Here is an 18,687-nt window from a genome sequence, read left to right as displayed (position 1 = left end):
CAGAACCACCGCAATATGGTGTCTCCAATGCCCAACCCCTCCAGGCAGTCCAGGAGGATACCGTGGTCAATGGTATCAAAAGCCGCTGAGAGGTCAAGGAGAACAAGGAAGGAGCATTCACCCCTATCCAGAGCCCTCCTCATATCATCTACCAAGGCGACCAAGGCCGTTTCTGTCCCATGCCCAAGCCTGAAGCCTGGCTGAAATGGGTCTAGATAATCAGTTTCTTCCAAGTGTGCCTTCAACTGCACCGCCACCACCCGCTCAATCACCTTGCCCAAAAATGGCAGATCTGAGACTGGGCGAAAGTTGTTCAGAACTTGAGGATCCAAGGAGGGCTTCTTTAAGAGCGGTCTTATCACTGCCTCCTTGAGGCTGATGGCATCACTCCCTCCTCAAGGGAGGCGTTCACCACCGCCCTGATCCCCTCACCCAGTCTCTCTCTGCAGCTCATAATGAGCCAAGATGGGCAAGGATCAAGTAAGTAGGTGGTCGGCTTTATAGAGGAAAGCACCTTGTCCACTTCATCAGGAGGAAGAAGCTGGAACCGATCCCACAAAACCGGTTTGCCACAGGCCGCCTCTTGCTCACTAACTGTATCCACAGCGTGCAGAGTAACACACCTAATCTGATCAATTTTATCTGTGAAGTGCCTTAGGCCTCACAGGAGGCCTTAGAATGCTCCAGTGGTTCCGGAGCCACAGGACCGACCAGGCTCTGGACCACTTGGAACAGCCTCCTGGGACAGCACTCTGCAGACGCAATGGAGGCAGCATAATAGTCCTTTTTTGCTGCCTTCACCACCACGTGATAGGCTGAAGATACAGCTCTAGCCCGTGTCTGATTGTCTTTGGAGCGAGACTTCTGCCACTGGCGCTCTAGCCGTCTCACCTCCCGTTTCAGAGCTCGTAACCGCAGATTGAACCATGGTGCAGTCCGAGCCCTGTTCAGGGGGAGAGGGCGTTTCGGAGCCACCTGATCTAATGCCCCAGTGATTGCGGCATTCCAGCCACCCACCAGGGTCTCGACCGAGTGGCCGTTGGTGTGCCCCAGACAATCCCCAAGCGCGTTCAGGAATCCATTTGGATCCATAAGACGCCTGGGGCGGACCATTTTAATGGGTCCTCCACCCCTGCGGAGGGGTTGTGGAACCGAGAAGTCCAATGTCACCAGATAGTGATCTGACCATGACAAGGGGGTGGTGGATATACCCCCGACTTCCAGATCACTCCCCGCTTCTCCAGAAACAAACACAAGGTCTAGTGCATGACCAGCTACATGGGTGGGCCCAGTTAGAATATGGTGCAGCTCCCAGGAGGCCATGGTCTCCATGAAGTCCCGAGGTGCTCCTGTAAGGATGGTCTCCGAATGTACGGGGACTGTACACGCACATCAGAGACCACCTCCAGCACCTCGGCCAGGGAGTCAGTCGTGCAGCGGGGTGGACGGTACACGAGCAGAATCCCCAGACTGCCCTTCGGGCCCAACCTTCAGTACATGCACTCAGCAACCTTGGTCTCTTGGAGAGGAGGTCTGGTGAAGACCAAGGACTCTCGGTAGATAACAGCCACTCCCCCTCCCCGATCCCCAGCCCTCGGCTGCTGTGCATACGAAAATCCAGCTAGACACATGGCTGCAAGGGTTGGAGCAGCAGCCTCGGCCAGCCAGGTCTCCATAATACATGCCAGGTCTGCACCCTCATCCAGGATCATGTCATGGATGAGGGAGGTTTTCTGGGTAACAGACCTGGCATTGCAGAGCAGCAAACGAAGGCCAGAAGATGGGGTCACGCCTCCCCCAGCCATCCTTTGGCTCTGGACAGGCCCGGAGCAGGGGACAGATATTACACATCTCTCCCTTGTTCCCCTTACCTGGCATGGCCTGCCCCTAGTGCTCCGCCAGCACCTGCTGCCCAGCCTCGGTATGTTCTGGCCCCCAACACTCCCCACACTGCCTCCATCAGGTGGACACATGCCCCCTCACTCCCGCCTATCAGGCAGGCTACCCACCCCTAAAAACGCAACAAAATCCCCTAGAAAAAACAAACAAACAAAAACAATTAAAAATCCCCTTAAAAATAATGCCAGGCCGGAGTCCACAGGGAAGGCCTGATGGTGGTGGTGGCAGCAGCAGCAGGCACGCCTCTTCCCCGGTGGTGGTGGTGGCCTCTCCTGCAGGCCCTGGCTCTCCCAGGCCACCTCAGCCAGCCAGCTTATGTAGCCCCTCCAGGGAGGGGCAGGTGGAGCAGCACAGATGGCTCTGTACCTGGGGGCCTGGTCCTGCAGGGACTGGCGGTCTGCCAGGCAGAAGTCCACAGGGAAGGCCTGGTGGTGGTGGTGGTGGCGGCAGCGGCAGCAGGCCCAGCAGCAGCAGGCCTGCCTCTTCCCCGGTAGTGGTGATGGTGGCCTCTCCTGCAGGCCCCGGCTCTCCCAGGCCACCTCAGCCAGCCAGCTTATGTAGCCCCTCCAGGGAGGGGCAGGTAGAGCAGCACAGCTGGCTCGGTACCTGGGGGCCTGGTCCTGCAGGGACTGGCAGTCTGCCAGGCAGAAGTCCACAGGGAAGGCCTGGCGGCAGCGGCAGCAGCAGCGGCGGCGGCGGCAGCGGCAGCAGCAGCGGCGGCGGCAGCAGCGGCGGCAGCGGCAGCAGCAGCGGCGGCAGCGGCAGCAGCAGCGGCGGCAGCAGCTCTTCCCCAGTAGCGGTGGTGGTAGCTTTTCCTGCAGGCCCTGGCTCTCCCAGGCCATCTCAGCCAGCCAGCTTATGTAGCCCCTCCAGGGAGGGGCAGGTGGAGCAGCACAGCTGGCTGTGTACCTGGGGGCCTGGTCCTGCAGGGACTGGCAGTCTGCCAGGCAGAAGTCTATAGGGAAGGCCTGGTGGTGGTGGTAGTGGCGGCGGCAGCAGCAGCAGGCCCAGCAGCAGCAGCAGGCCTGCCTCTTCCCCGGGGGTGGTGGTAGCCTCTCCTGCAGGCCCTGATAAAAGTGTACATCAGTGATACTGTTAGACACAGTGCAAACCAGAAGCTGTCATACCCATTAGTATTTAATACCCATTAGTATTTAATCCATTTAAATGCTCATGGATTATATCTTCTTTGTATTTTGATTAATTTTATATTTCCTTCTTATATAAACCACCCTGGGATTTTTTTTACTGAAGGGTGGTATAAAAATATATTCAATAAATATTTGATCAGCATGTAATCATGAACTATCAGAAACAGACTGAACAAAGGTGGACATGGTCTGTTCCCTTTAGTAATCCAATGTGGGTACCAGATAGCACTGCCTGGGGAAGCTACTTATGTACAGAAATGAATACACTATGGTAATAATAATAATAACAATAATAATAACAATAACAATAACAATAATAACAACAACAACAACAACAATAGAGCTTTAAAATACCAGGCATCCTGGATGATTTATCTCACTTTCCTACGCCTTTTGTCATGATGGTAAAGCTCAGATTCCATTTGGAAGTATTGCTGAAATCAGTGAGACTTGCTTTGAATAAACTTTCTTAGGAGTGGGATGTTAGTGAGTTGCACACTTTGGGCCTTGCACAAGAAAGGATGTTGTAGCTGTGGTTGTGATTGTGATCAAGCTGTCACTCAGAAAAGAGAACATTTAGAATAATGTCTAATCCTCCTTTGCCCATTTAAATGACAACTCTTGACTTTAGGGTTGTGCTTTTAGGAATATTATGGACCTAGAGTGACAATTTAGGAATATTAATTCCTAATAAATCCCTCTACAAAACTGGCCATTTGCATATTGGATCTATGTTCACATAGCATCACAGAGTCCGTGCTCCAAACAAGAGAAAAGCAAAGAACTCCGAGATCACAGTGAGGGGTGCCGAACATAGGCTGGTCTCCCTTTCATGTCTCATGGTTAGACCCTCAAACACCCATCCACTGAAAATGGAGCGAAGTCCAATTTAGTTCATGTTTCTTTTTGGCCTGCTGTTTTGTTGGTACTTCAGATTCACTTCGAGAAGAGCTAAATAACATTAAAATTACTCACGGCTGGATCTGACATATTGGGCTCTCTTTATGTTCACACAGAAAGTGCACTAGTAGATTCTCATTAAGTCAATTGGGCTGCTGCGAAATAGTCAAATGTACTTAAAAATCAGTCAGCCATCTAATTAGATTCTAACAGTTAAGTACTCTGTCTTTTCTGACTCAAGTAGACATTTGTTGTTGTGAATAAGGTGTACATTTCCTCTGTTTTCAGATGCTGAAACAAAATCCCTGCGCTTTGCAGGAGTGAGATGCATCATTTAACAGTGGCTCAAAATGAAGGGGCTCTGCAGATATATCCTGTGCAGCACTGACATTGATTACAGAAGGTTTCACAAGCTTACCACTCTCCCCAGTCACTTTATTCAAATAATACTCCTGTGATCTGAATTACAGGGGAATGCAACATAGTTATCAAATGTATTTCAACTGAGTAACACACTCAGAGGAGCTCCCTGTGAACTCCCACATAGTGTTGTAGTGTCAGGGAGCAATCTTATTATAGCTTATCTAAGGACTTTGAACAGCCGGAGAGCCAGTGTGGTTTAGTGGCTAGAGTGCTAGACTGGGAGTCGGGAGATCTGGGTTCTAGTCCCCACTCGGCCATAGAAGCTCACTGGGTGGCTTTGGGCCAGTCACAGACTCTCAGCCCAACCTACCTCACAGGGCTCATTTCATTCATTCATTCATTCATTATATTTCTATACCGCCCCATAGCTGAAGCTCTCTGGGTGGTTCACAAAAATTAAAAACCATTAAAATACATTATATAAAATATAAACCATTCATGTAACAACATAGAACAAATAACACACACAACAATAACAAAACAAAAACAATCAGCCAGAGACAATCAAGAGACTCATTATATGCTGCCAAATGCCTGAGAGCAGAGGGCAGTTTTAGCCTGGCACCGAAAAGATGACAATGTTGGCGCCAGACCAGCCTCATCGGGGAAATTATTCCATAAATGGGGAGCCACCACTGAGAACACCCTCTCCTTTGTTGCTGCCCTCCGAGAATCCCTCGGAGTTGTTGTGAAGATAAAATGGAGGAGGAGGATTATGTATACCACCTTGGGTTCCTTAAGGAGGAAAAAAGGTGGGATATAAATGTAATTAATAAATAAGTAAATAATAAGAGTTAACTTGTTGGACCAGATCAAGAACCCATTAAGTTGAGCACTCTGACTCCCATTGTGGCCAGCCATATGGGCTGCATACAAGCAGAACATGATGGAAACGGCTATCTTCTGTAGTATGTCCCCAACTTCTGTTAACAAAAGATTTACTCCTTTTAACTATTACAGCTAATAATAGCCATTCTTCATGTATTTGTCTAATCCTTTTATACTACATCTTGTGGCAATGGAGCAAGATGAAATTAACAAACAGTCATTGATGAGCAGGAACCCCCACCACCACCACTAAAAATATTTCATTTCAGCCAGCCATTCTCCTGTGAGTTCGAAAAAAAAAACAAAACAAAAGCCAGAGCCACAAAGTACAAATGCCAACCTAACCTACCCTCTCAATTAAAAGCAGTCTGAATTTTTAAAAAATTAAGACTTTTACGACCCATCTAAAATAATTCCTCTCTATTAAACATCTCCATTTTGCTCATAATTTTATAAAGTTCTGCCCTGGCCCTCCTTCTGTAAGAAACTTTTTTCCCCTAATAATCCAAACTATTTCATTATTTCAAAAATGGGATTTTTAAAAAAAAGTGCCATTCAACTAAAAAAAAAAATTATGAACAACAATATTTATGTATTCATTTATTTACAAGATTTATATACCACTCCATATTTAAACAAGGGGCTGCGGTGGCTTAGTGGTTAAGACGCTGAACTGCAGACCGGAAGGTCGGCAGGTCAGCAGTTCGAGACCCGAGTGCTGCGTGACGGAGTGAGCTCCCGTCTTCCGTCCCAGCTTCTGCCAACCTAGCAGTTCGAAAACAAGAAATTGCAAGTAGATAAATAGGTACCGCCTCGGCGGGAAAGGTAGCAGTGTTCCGTGCACCTCGGTGTTCAGTCATGCCAGCCACATGACCACGGAAGCGTCTTCGGACAGCGCTGGCTCTTTGGCTTAGAAACGGGGATGAGCACCGCACCATAGAGTCGGACACGACTGGTTCGGGACACCTTTTACCATATTTAAACAGATTGCAGAGCAGCTAACAATAAAAGATAAAAAGATAAAGGAATAAAACATATTTTTAAAATGTTATTTTTAAAAACAGAATGCCAGTAAAAGCCATGGCTAATCAGTCAAAGAAGGCTTCCTGAAATAAAGATGTTTTCATGAGGTGCCGAAAACTACATCATATTGGCACCTGCCTGTCCTCCATAGGAAAGGAGTTCCATAGACAGGGGGCCACCACACTGAAGGCTCTTCTCCAAGTGGACTCGAATAGGGCCACAGGGCCATGCAAACCCACCAGGAGCATGCCTTCTCCCTTATCACTGAGGTCATCAGATGGCATTATCTCAGAAGAGTCAGAAATACAGGCAGCTGTCATATTCCAAGTCAGATGATTAGCTCACCTAGCTCGAAATTTTCTACATGGAGTGGCAGCAGGTCTCCACAGTTGCAGACAGGAGTCTTTCCCAGCTCTGCCTGGAGAAGCCTGGAATTGATGAAAAGCATGCATTCCACCGCTGAGTTACAGCCCTTCCGCAAACTTTAGAGATAAATCCACAAACTGCAATTAAGACAACAGATGAAAGGCAATGTTGAAAGAATCCACGCAGGAGTTAAAATCCCATCATATATCAGAGCTTGAGAAGATGACATTGTCTCCCTAAGCAGGGGTGGGCAACTTTTGGGGTCTGGGGCCTTTTTGCCCCTTCCCCAGATCCCTCCCCAGGCTGTACTCGAGCTGCCACCCCATGGAATTCCACGGGGTGGCAGAGGCCAAAAACATTGGCGGTTTGCTGCCAAAAATTTGGTGACAGACCACTATCAAGAGGTAAGTAGGTAAAATGTAACTTGTTCTCAAGCTGAAGTTGACACTTGTATTGCTCTGTAGACTCTACAGAGTGATAGGTTGAATTTAGCTTGAGAACAAGCAAATTTTGACCTATTTGCTACTCCCTAGTGGCAAATGGATGCTTCTTTTTGCCACTGCAGAAAATTTTGGGGGGCAGCGGGAATTGACAGGGGCCACAGCAGGGGTTGTAGAGGCTGCATGCAGGCCACATGTCACTCTCTCCTGCAGTAAAGATATCAGGATAGGCTGCAGGTGCGTCTCCCTGGGGAGAGATTTTTATAAGTTGGGCACAGCAGCCTCACCACAGACTTCTAAAGAAGATAGCAGTGCACAAATTGCCAGTGTATTCTTATTCTCTTCTTCCAGTTTTTAACCAAATTACTGACTGATAGTACCTGTCCCCTTATCCCATGACTGCTAAGCTTACTCAGGTGCTTGTTTTACCCACCTGCTTGGCCCCAAAATCAGTTGGGCTATTTGAGTGTTTGACCTGAATGTTCAAGCAGCCCAATTCCTTCCTACCTCCTCAACTCCCCAACTCTGCTTGCATCCCCCCCCCACAATTCCCCCAGAAAAATATTCTTACCATGGCCAGTCCTGCACTGTGTGAAGCTGTCATTTGCAGCTGAAGATAATGAGGCTGGCAAGCCAGGTGACCTCAAACGGCGAATGCTTGAGGAGGCAGTGTTTGAGTCCCAGCTTAAGTCCAGGCAACCTTGAAGGGGCCATGTCTTCCTCCGCTTGGTGCTGCTGTATTTCAAGCAGACACATTTGCATTTGGCTACTAGTCCTGATGGCTATGTGCTACCTCCAGTACCAAGGGCAGTGAGCCTATGTACATCAGTTGCTGGGGAACATGGGCAGGAGGGTACTGTTGCGCTCATGCCCTGCTTGTGGGTTCCTGGTTGACAGCTGGTTGGCCACTGTGTGAACAGAATGCTGGACCAGATGGACCCTTGGTCTGATCCAGTAGGGATCTTCTTATGTTCATATGTTCTTATTTTCATTCACCATCTCTGCAATGTCCAGTGAAGGCTGGTGGCTATGATTTCAGAGGGGCTGTGAATTCATTCTGGGTTTAGGTGCTGAACCATATCCCCCAAAATAGTTTCAGCACTTTGGATAGCTCCTTTAGAGTTCTGGCTGGTTTTGACTAAAACCTAGAATGGATTCATAACCCCACCAAAATCAGATACACCAGCCTCCATTGGCAATGTCCCTGTCTTCTTTGCATGGTCCTTTTTCACCCCTGCCAGCTAAAAGTCTTACTACCATTCTGGTTGGTTTCATGTATCTGATATATTTAAAAATTATTCTGGTGATTAGTTTTTATACCTTTAGAAATTTTGGTCCTAAAATTCCTTCTCGGCTTGCCTTATATGTAAGATTATGTGTGGTTTTGCCAGAATTTGTGTCTTCATTTGAGCAAGAGTTTCATGTTTTTAGAGGTGTTGTCTTCCGTTTTATTAGCCACCTCCAATGCAAGTCTTTTGAGACCAAGCTCTGAGATGTATTTCCTTCCAATGTTTCTAAAGCTGACATACTCTCCAAAACATTGCAAATCAAGCTCTTGTGCATGCCTGTTCTTTAAAAGTGTCTTCCTAAAACTGCTTTGAAATATATGATGAGAGAATGAATATAGGGAAGCCAAGCAGTGTATATACATGAATACGTCTAAAATTTAGCTCCCAGCAATCTCTGAGATATTAAATTTATATGACTCTTCATTCCTTTTGTGTGTGTCTTTAAGGCCATGAAACCAAAGCCATGTTAAATAACAGAGGTCCTCGTTATAAACGCAGTAAAATAGAGCAACGGATGAACGTGGACATATTCTTTTGTGTCGGGCTGCTGTTCATCATGTGTCTTATTGGAGCACTAGGTATGGAATAATGGTAAAAAAAAAACAAAACCCTATCTTCATTATTCAAAAGGCATTTGCCATAGTGGTGCATTTTAACTGACTTTTATAGGGGTTCTTGTTGTTGTTAATCTGAATATGATCCACTTTGGGCATCTAAACAACCAATAGACCTTTCTTTATATGGGAGTGGCTTAAAAAAAAAAAAGAGCCTTTGCCATCCGCGCGTGTGTGTGTGTGTGTGTGCACTCGAGCGTTCATGTGTGTGTGTGCACATTTTAACTGGTTTTTACACCTTCTTTCTTTGAACAGCTGACCCATATGCTACACCACAAATTGTTTCAAATCTTCCCCACATTTTCAAAAGCAGTTCAAACGTCTCTTTTGGCCCACAAATTTCAATGTTGAAATTGAGAGAACTTGCAAAAACAGATTTTTGTTATGGTATGGGGGTATTTGCTGTTGAAAAGTGGGCGGAGTTATTGTTGTTGTTTTAATCCCAGCGTGGCTGCCCATGTCCTTTGGCATGCCTAAAGTAGTTCTTTGGATCCCTGTCAAATATATTTCAGCTGAATAGGATCAACTGTCTGATTCCGAGGAGCTGACCAGCTCTTTAATAAGGCGGTGACTTCAGAAAAGCATCGTACTGAAAATAGAGGCTGTTCAGACTTTCAACACTGACTTGTCTAATGCTGCCCATTTGCTACTGGGCCAGATTTAAGGTTTTTGTACTAGTGTACAAACCCCTAAACAACTTGGGACCAGGATACCTGAGAGAGCGCTTTCTCCCTTACCAACCTGCCCAGTGACTGAGGTCATCAGAGGGCATGCTCCTGGTCGTTCCACATGGACCTGTGGTCCGATTGGAGTCCACCCAGAGAAGAGCCTTCAGTGTGGTGGCCCCCTTTCTTTGGAACTCCCTGCTTCTGGAGGTCAGGCAGGTGCCAACATTGTGTTGTTTTCGGTGCCTCCTGAAAACAGTTCTGTTCCAGGAAGCATTCCATAAATGACCAGCCAGCCATGTTTTTTTTTGGCATTCTGTTTTCAATAATTTTAATATGGTGTTTTAACTTTTTAAATCTTTTACTATTGTTCTTTTCATGTTCCAGAACCTGTTTTAGATGGGGAGCAGTGTACAAATGTTGTAAATAAATAATAAAGGGAAACTCCTGCATGTCTGCCATGGGACTGATGTGCTTTGCAAAGGATTCTGGGGCATATTCTAGGTTAGGGCATGCACTCCCTTTATATGGGGCACCGGCTAGGCCTGTTGGGGCTCTCCGTTATTCCAACATGTACTGAGAGTGCACCCTGCAATGCATCCACACCTCCCTCTGGCTGCAAATTGCAGGGAAAGTGTAGTAGTGTGAAACAAGTTGTCTTGCAGGTGAGTTTGTCCACCATCACTGATCTTTTTGTTTAATAACCCCAATAAGCTTCTGAGGAACCCCCAGAAGACAGCTTGAAAACCACTGAGATAAAAAAGCATTCAACCTGAGTAGAGATTTGGATCGAGACACAAACTTCACTGCTTAGGTGAATAAATAGTTGTTGTGGGCCACCCTAGATTGCTACTGCAACAACCAATCACTTTCAATATGTAGCAGGGGAAAGGACTGCTTCCTAGCAATTGCAGTGATCCTGCCTTAATATGACCAAGATTTGCAGGAATGTCAAACTCTAATAAAAACAACCCTACTGAGCATTCCACAAATAAATATTTGGCAGAGAATGTTAAGGGTCCTATAATGGTGTCCCGATTTCTAAGTGGCAATGCACAAGTGAGTTGCAAAACGCTACGCTGAAAGGTTTCATATTACGTTTCCTTTTCCTAGTAGAGAGAGCCCTGGAGGAATGTGGCATGACATGGCAGTAAGCCATTAAATTAACCAAGCAAAAAGGACCGAAGGCCCCAGAAGTGAAGAATCCTCTTCAGCTCAGATTTCATTATTTTTTAAACTTTTGTACTTCAAGTCAAAATGAGTTTCTTGGCTTAAACAGGAATGCAGCTTGATGAGTTTTGTGGAGTGGGGAATGTTCATTTGCCAGAGAGAGAAAGAAAGAAAATAGTTCAGCAAAAGCAGATCACATTTGTTAAACAGACTTGCATCAGTGCTTATTTAAACTGTGGAACTCCATCCCATTAGAAATTCATCAGAACTTTTTTTTTTTACATGCCTTTGGGTTCTAAAATTGAAAAGAAAGGCAAGTTTTTGCCTTTCCTTTCAATTTTTTTAATGTTGATATTGTTTATTGGGAGATGGGGTTAATGTTGTATTTTAATTTAAAAATATTTTATTGTATTTGTTGTGACTTGCTTTGAGGACTTTGGTCAAAAAGCAAGCTATATGTCTATATATTAGTTACTTATTATTTATTTCTTTATTATTGACATTTATATTCCTGCCTTATTCGCTAAAAAGCTGTCAAGGCAGTGTACAACAATTTAAAATAATAAAACCTTAAAACTATAAAAACAAGAGCACTAGAACTGTAAAAACATTAAAAACTATACATTTTGAAGGGCCAAATTAAAAAGATGCATCTTTATACCCTTTCTAAAGGCCAAGAGAGTTGGGGACAGTCGTAGTTTTTGAAAGAGCACTTTCCATAGTTTGGGGGCCGCACAGGAGAAAGCCCTTTCACGTGTTTCACATATAAATCTTTTGTTAATTTCATACAAAATGCAGTTTCTTGTACTGATTTCTTTGAACATCTTAAAACAACAAGGATATTTTATACTATTCATCTGATGATAACTGGGAGCAACCTTTTCGGTGGCCACTCCAGGCTCTGGAACTTCCTGCTGAGAGAGACAGGGGCTGCCTTTACACTAAAGAAAAAACACACAGCCCTCCCATTGTGGAGTCTTTATGCATTTACAGTGGGCTCCCAAACAGAGACCACATGATTGCTGAGAGGGGAAGCTTTTAATTTTCAAGGTTTCATAGAGATCAATGAAACAGCGCCATCTAGTAGCTGTTTTAATAGCATAACAATCCGACTTAAATAGTTCATTTCTGGATCTTTTTGAGATGGAATAACCAGGAAATACCTCTGGATGTGCCCTGGAGGTTGACAACATCATGAAAAGGACCCGTAAACTTCCATGCGTGAGCAATCTTAATAGCAGGATAAAAGCTCCATGTGAAGAAGCCCTAGGTTGGTCCCCTCTCCACCAGCAGGCAAAGGCATTTTTATTCAGGCAGGCCCTTGCATATAAATTGATCTGTTGCTGGAGGGGGGCGGTAATTGGTTGGTGCTGTTTTTTTCTTTTATTCTTGTATTTTTCAAATTGTGTTTTTAATGTATTTGTTTTTATGTTATGTTTTAATTAAGAATTTGTTTTTCTTCTGGGTTTTAATGTTAGTCTCCTTGAGCATCATCTTTTGGCAGAAAGGCAGGATATAAATTAAATAAATAGCTTGTAAGCCAGCAACACATCTTTGTGCTTGAAGTGGAATAAATGGTTTCAATTACAAGAGCAAATAGTCCAAGAAGGAGCCTAGAAGAAGATCCCCATAACAAAGAAACAAACAACAACAAAAACCCACATTAAACTATAATAGTCCAGCTTTGTGTGTGTTAGTGTTTTACTTCAATGTGGTTACAGGTAGAGTTTGTGTTTCTTCTTAAAAGGCAATATGTTGAATAATCTCCCTTGCCCCAGCATGTGTTTTTCTGAGTTTATTATTCTAAAGTAGCTTGCATTTTTATGCAGGTCATGGCATTTGGAATCAGAATCTTTTAGAATATCCCTTGTATGTCATCCCAGATGTAAATGGCAACTATCTTGCTCCAGCTCTTGCGGGTTTCTACATGTTCCTGACAATGATAATCCTTTTACAGGTAGGAAAATATTTATTTTAAATGAGAAAACAGGTTTAAGGCTGTATGCTGACTCAGGATTAAATCCCACTGAAATTAGGGGGATTCCAAGTAAAGATAGAAAAGATCAAGATGTAAACTGAGTAAACTGAACAATGATGTAGCATCATGGATACAAGTGTCAGGTGTGAGCCACAATTCACATGTCATCTCAACTGTGAACTCATTAGGTGACCTTGGGCAAGCATCTCTCTTTCACTGTGTGACTGGTTTCACAGACCGTAGTTTATCTGAGGGTCGTTTTCCCCCTCCAACAACCTTTGCTGCCCAAGTTCGGATGACACGGCATACTATAGCAACCCCCCATCAGGGGTTGAATATTCAAAATGGCCACTGGCATGTGCCTCAACCCACCATGGCTTAAATAAGCCACAGTAGGCTACAGTGATCATCCGAACCAGCCCTCTCTCTCTCTTTCTGCCTCGCTCTCTACCCACCTGCCCTTCTGCAACATGAGGAGAAAAATACTGGCTCATCTCACTGGATTGTTGTACAAATCACTGCAGTGATTCTATGAAGTGCTTTGAACATGCAAAAGTCTTATAAAATGTGGTATTATTTAAATATGTAATTTTGAAAATATTTTTTTCTCAGAATATGCATTTCTGGACACATTTTATCTTAACACATGCATTTTAAATGCATGTTGACATGTTTTTGAGCCACGAACTGCACCACAACATTTGGAGAAGTGTGAAATCCAAAGCATCACTGTGTTCCAGTTTGCATGTTAGTCCAGGAGGTAGCGATCAGGTCAGTTTTTTAGACAGATAGTTTCTAGCGGAATTCTCAAAAACTGAATTCCTTAGGCATCCTTATGGAACACAACAATGTTAATTTTCAAACTGTTCTGCTCACTACTCAGAAATAAAATTCTCCTTGGTATCTAAAGGAGACTAGATGGAAAGGAGAACTTGCGCCCGCTGGACCATTCATTGTTGCGTACTAGAAAAGAGGGAAATTCAATGGGTACAACTTTTCTCAGCTTTCTCAGCTTTGCGTGAGAAGCTGCATCTTCAGAAATGCCTTCTTCTACACCCACTTTTAAAGGCAGAAGAGCCCTGTCCTCCTTTTGATCTTTTCTCCTAATTGATATCTCAACCAAGCTAGCTGAGAGTAACAAAACAATGTTACTCTTTTTTTTCATGGTACATCATAACTTAATAATATCAGTATTGGTGTGGGAAAAGAAGATAAATTAGGATTGAGATATGTCCAAATAGAGGTACATGAGACCCATGTATGAAATAAGAAAAATATATTTAGTTTCCACTTTCATTGTGGCAGCTGTCAGCATGTAAACAAAATGGATTTCATCAATATGAATGAAATATACCTGTTTCTGAGCTGTTTGTAGCATTCCAAAGGGAAGCCATACTTTACGTGAGAAATGCAGTTGTGTCCAGCCAAAAATAACTGAGGGAGGGAAGGGGTGGGGAAATAAATACTTTGTTTTTGATAACTGATACATGCAAAGAGCTGGATGCACCATCTGCCTCCCACAGGCGGACGGGCTCCTTCTGTTCCTGGAATGCTTCTGATCCAGTGGAACATTTCTGCTAGTGCAAGGATGGCCCACTTTTTCAGCCCTTAGGGATGCATGCCATGCTGGGTGGTGAGCTGGGTGCTGCATGACTGCACACACAGGGTGATGGGATCATTGCAGGATGAGAAGGCTCTAGCCTCCCCCAGCAACCCCAAAGCCACCGGGATCACTGCTTCCATGATGTTAATGGCCTCCCCTCCCCCAATTTTCTGTCTTAACAAACACAAGATTGTGCCCTAAGTTTGGCGCTAGTCAGCTCTCCCTCAGGAGGCTCTTCCACAGCCAAGGTGCCATTACCTGGTGGAGGAACCTGGAAATGTGCCTCAGATGATGATCTCAGAGTCTGGGTAGCTATATGCGTGAAGAGTTTTTCTTGCTACATCAGCTGACTTCCAGTGTACAGTTGTACGTCCATATCCTACAATATGAAGCTGCTAGTAGTATATTGCTCCCCACATATGGCATGAAAATTGTTTGGTTCTCAGTCCCAACTCACGTCAGTGCCCAAATAACACTCTTCTCTTTGGTTCTGTTTCACTCAAGTCTGCAGGTCCAAAGGCTTCAGCAGCACAATCACTACAATCACCACAAGAAGTATGGAAAAATGGATTTTATGAAATCCATTCCTTCTGCATTTCACGAATTGTTAGGTGCCTTTTGTTCCATCATCCGCTCATTGACAGAATTGGATTTTCCCAATTTCCCAAATTTGCACAACTTTGGATTTGCACAAATCCACATTTGTGCTTGCGAAAATGCGCATGTCCCCCCCCAATGCACAAATCTCCCTAAAATGCGCATTTTCATGCTTTAGCTTATGGGGGAAATGCGCATTTTCGGCTGGGTTTTTTTGTTTTACATATTTTTCTACAACTAAATTTGTGTAAAATTCCAGAAAAAACAAATCCACAACACGGATTCCACAAGTCCACGGAATCCGTGCAACTTGAGAAAAGCCAGTCAGCTGCGGAATCCACATGTCAGATTCACAGAAATCTAAGCTCATTTGATTCCACTGAGGATTTCTTTAGCATCCCTAACAACAAGGAGACATTCTGTGCTGTTAACTTTTCCTATTATTCTTAGGGGGGAAAACTGCCTCTGTGAAGACAGCAGTCAGCACGAAATCTGGCTGCTGCTGAATGTAGAAAAAGAAGTTACCCTGCCACAGAAATTCTAACATTCTGGGAAATGTCCTCTTTCAGATTTTGATCCCACTTTCCCTCTACGTATCTATCGAACTAGTCAAGTTGGGTCAAGCCTTCCTCATTCACAATGATATCGACCTGTATAATGAAGAGCAGGATTTGCCCATACAGTGCCGATCGCTAAATATCACCGAAGACCTAGGACAAATCCGGTACATTTTCTCTGACAAAACAGGGACACTGACGGAGAATAAGATGGTGTTTCGGCGGTGTACCATTAACGGGAAAGAATTTTCACATCAGGAAAACAGTAAGATGTGTGCACTGGCTCTATAAAATTGAGTTGGACTGAATGTGGAAGCTGCTATAGAAGGCAGGGGACATAGGAGCTTCCTTTCCCTTTTAAAGCCATGTTTAGTACTTCTAGATATGGAGAAAATCAGTGGGCAGCTTCACTTGTGTCCTGCAACAGTCATAGTCCATGTGGGAGTGGGGAGGCAGACTGCACAACCAGGCCATTTGAAGGGTCTGTGTGCCTACCTACCTGTGTGCAAGCAGGGAGACTGGGCCATCCAGTGCAGACATCCAGCAGCAGAGGGGGACTCCAGGAACCTGAACTCTTTGTGACTCAGTTCACCCCAACTCCCCATTGCTGCTCAGTGACAGCCTCTGGGAACCACACAGATACTTCAAGGCATATAGGGGTCCACAGGGGAAGGGGGGAATTGGGGAAAATCCCCTTCTCCCCTGTTCCACATGCAGCCTCTGCTGCTCTCCCTGCAGCCTGCAGGAGCCTCACCCCCTTTTCCCCACAGCCCAACTGATCACCTGGGCTGCTGCGGAAAGATTGCTACTAGAAGATTAGCAACACCGGGACAGCAATCCCAATCAGGGTAATAGCTGGGGGCGTGAGGAGGCTTGTTGGACTGTGTGGGCCATAGCTCTGCTCCCAGCCAAAACTGAAGAGCATGCGTGGAGAGGGTGGCCAGGCAAGTCTAGGTGCTGGCCTGGGTTGCCAGATCTCTTGTGGAGGTGGGCAGAGATGCTTAGGTTGGTGTATGTTGGCCTGGTCCAACCCAGTGACCATTTTGCGGGGAGGGACTGTGTTTGTGGGCTGCTCCTACGTACTGTGCTTGTCTTCCACCCGCCAATGGTGAGGACAGGGTCATGGCCATAGAACCCTCCAGGATGTCCTGTCCATGTCCCTTTGTTTTCACTCTCATATTGTGTGGGGAGCATGCAAAGCTGTTGCCCCTTTAGTTTAACATCTACATCAGGAATGGGCCAGTTGTGGCCCTCCAGCTGTTGTTGGCTTACAATGCCCATCAGCCCTAGCCCACATAGCCAAGAGGAGCATAGGAAGGTGCCTTACACTGAGTCAGAGCATTGGTCCATCTAAGCACAGTATTGTCGACACCGACCGGCAGAGGATTGATGGGAGTTGTAGGCCAAAACATCTGAAAGCCCACAAGTTGCCCACCCCTGAACTACATGAAGCTGTGGAGACAGATTTTGGGGAGAGACTGTTCACTTTTTTGACCGAAAAGGAGAACACGCATCTCTGTTTTATGTCTTACAGCCAAGCGACTGGAAACCTACAAGGAACAGGATTCAGATAGTGAAGACCGGGCAAAACATTTGAGTCTCCCTCCAAACAAAGGTGGAGAATCAGTCACTCTGACACAGACACACACTGCTAAGCCCTTGAGGAGGTGTCAGAGTGCTCGGGCTCCTTTTCAAAGGCATGCAAGAAAGACATCTCTGGGTCCCTGGGGAAGCTCTCCATCTCACTTGGCCTTTAGCAGCACCATGGTGAGTAAGCCCACTCTCCTCTCTCCTGGATATGGTTTTGGGGAGTGAGGGTGAACAATGGTCTACTGCAGGAAGTAGGGCAAAATACAGGACTGCAGAGTGGTTGCCAGAGGTCCCAGGCAACGATTGAGCTGAGATCCTACAGATATGTCTAGAATGCTGCCATTGGAGGCCCCCTTTGAGCCCAATAATATGCAAGGTGTGAGACAAATTATCCCTGACTTCCATTCCCTCATTGCCCACTGTTGTCCTCTTATGCCATGCAAAAACATGAAAAGAGAGAGCTAGCTGATCATGAACCATGGGTGAGGGATAGTCATGTTCAGTTTTTGCTATTGTGAATATGTTGGAGGCTTAGACTTAACCCTGAAACATGTTTCTGGGCTGAGCTCCAGAGAGCTGCAGTGCAAATTAAGCTCTGGCTTTATATATATATATATATATATATATATATATATATATATATATATGTGTGTGTGTGTGTGTGTGTGTATATTTGTTTTTGTTGTTCAGTTGTTCAGTCATGTCCGACTCTTCGTGACCCCATGGACCATAGCACGCCAGGCCTTCCTGTCCTGCGCTCTCTCCCGGAGTGTGCTCAAGTCCATATTCATTGCATCAGTGATGCTATCTAGCCATCTCATCCACTGCCGTCCCCATCTCTTTCTGCCTTCAATCTTTCCCAGCATCAGGGTCTTTTCCAGGGACTTTTCTCTTCACATTAGGTGGCCAAAATATTGGAGCTTCAGCTTCAGTATCTGTCCTTCCAATGAGCAGTCAGGATTGATTTCCTTTAGGATGGACTGATTTGACCTCCTTGCAGTCCAGAGTCGTAAGAGTCTTCTCCAGCACCACAGTTCAAAAGCATCAATTCTTCGGCGTTCAGACTTCCTTATAGTCCAGCTCTCACAGCCATACATTGCTACTGGGAAAACCATAGCTTTGATTATACAAACCTTTGTCAGCAAGGTGATGTCTCTGCTTCTTACTATGCTGTCTAGGTTTGCCATAGCTCCCAAGGAGCAAGCGTCTTTTAATTTCATGGCTACAGTCACCGTCTGCGGTGATCTTGGAGCCCAAGAAAATAAAATCTGTCACTGCTTCCATTTCTTCCCCTTCTATATGCCAGGAAGTGATGGGGCCAGATACCATGATCTTAGTTTTGTTAATGTTGAGTTTCAAACCAGCTTTTGCACTCTCCCCTTTCACCCTCAACAAGAGGCTCTTTAGATCTTCTTCACTTTCTGCCATTAGGGTGGTATCGTCTGCATATCTGAGGTTGTTGATAATTCTCCCGGCAATCTTAATTCCGACCTGTGACTCATCCAACCTGGCATTTCTCATGATGTACTCTGCATATAAGTTAAATAAGCAGGGCGACAATATGCAGCCTTGTCGTACTCCTTTCCCAATTTTG

At 45.3% G+C, this 18,687-nt stretch overlaps 1 protein-coding gene across 3 annotated transcripts in view; it reads left to right on the top strand.

The window, feature by feature from the left end:
• Positions 1 to 18,687, top strand: part of ATP10B (ATPase phospholipid transporting 10B (putative)) — a 249,416-nt gene that overhangs the window by 187,493 nt on the left and 43,236 nt on the right. For all 3 annotated transcript variants that reach the window (XM_084838609.1, XM_084838610.1, XM_084838611.1), the window contains 4 exons: positions 8,766 to 8,897; positions 12,598 to 12,725; positions 15,516 to 15,768; positions 17,038 to 17,270. In XM_084838609.1, the coding sequence (XP_084694735.1) occupies positions 8,766 to 8,897; positions 12,598 to 12,725; positions 15,516 to 15,768; positions 17,038 to 17,270 (746 nt within the window). The remainder of the gene's footprint in view (positions 1 to 8,765; positions 8,898 to 12,597; positions 12,726 to 15,515; positions 15,769 to 17,037; positions 17,271 to 18,687) is intronic.

This window comes from Heloderma suspectum, chromosome 2, assembly GCF_057233095.1.
Source record: "Heloderma suspectum isolate Gila_16-S chromosome 2, 16-S_ref, whole genome shotgun sequence".
Lineage (NCBI taxonomy): Eukaryota > Metazoa > Chordata > Lepidosauria > Squamata > Helodermatidae > Heloderma > Heloderma suspectum.
The sequence above is the reverse complement of the archived record's forward strand: the minus strand, read 5'-3'. Positions and strand labels throughout refer to the sequence as shown.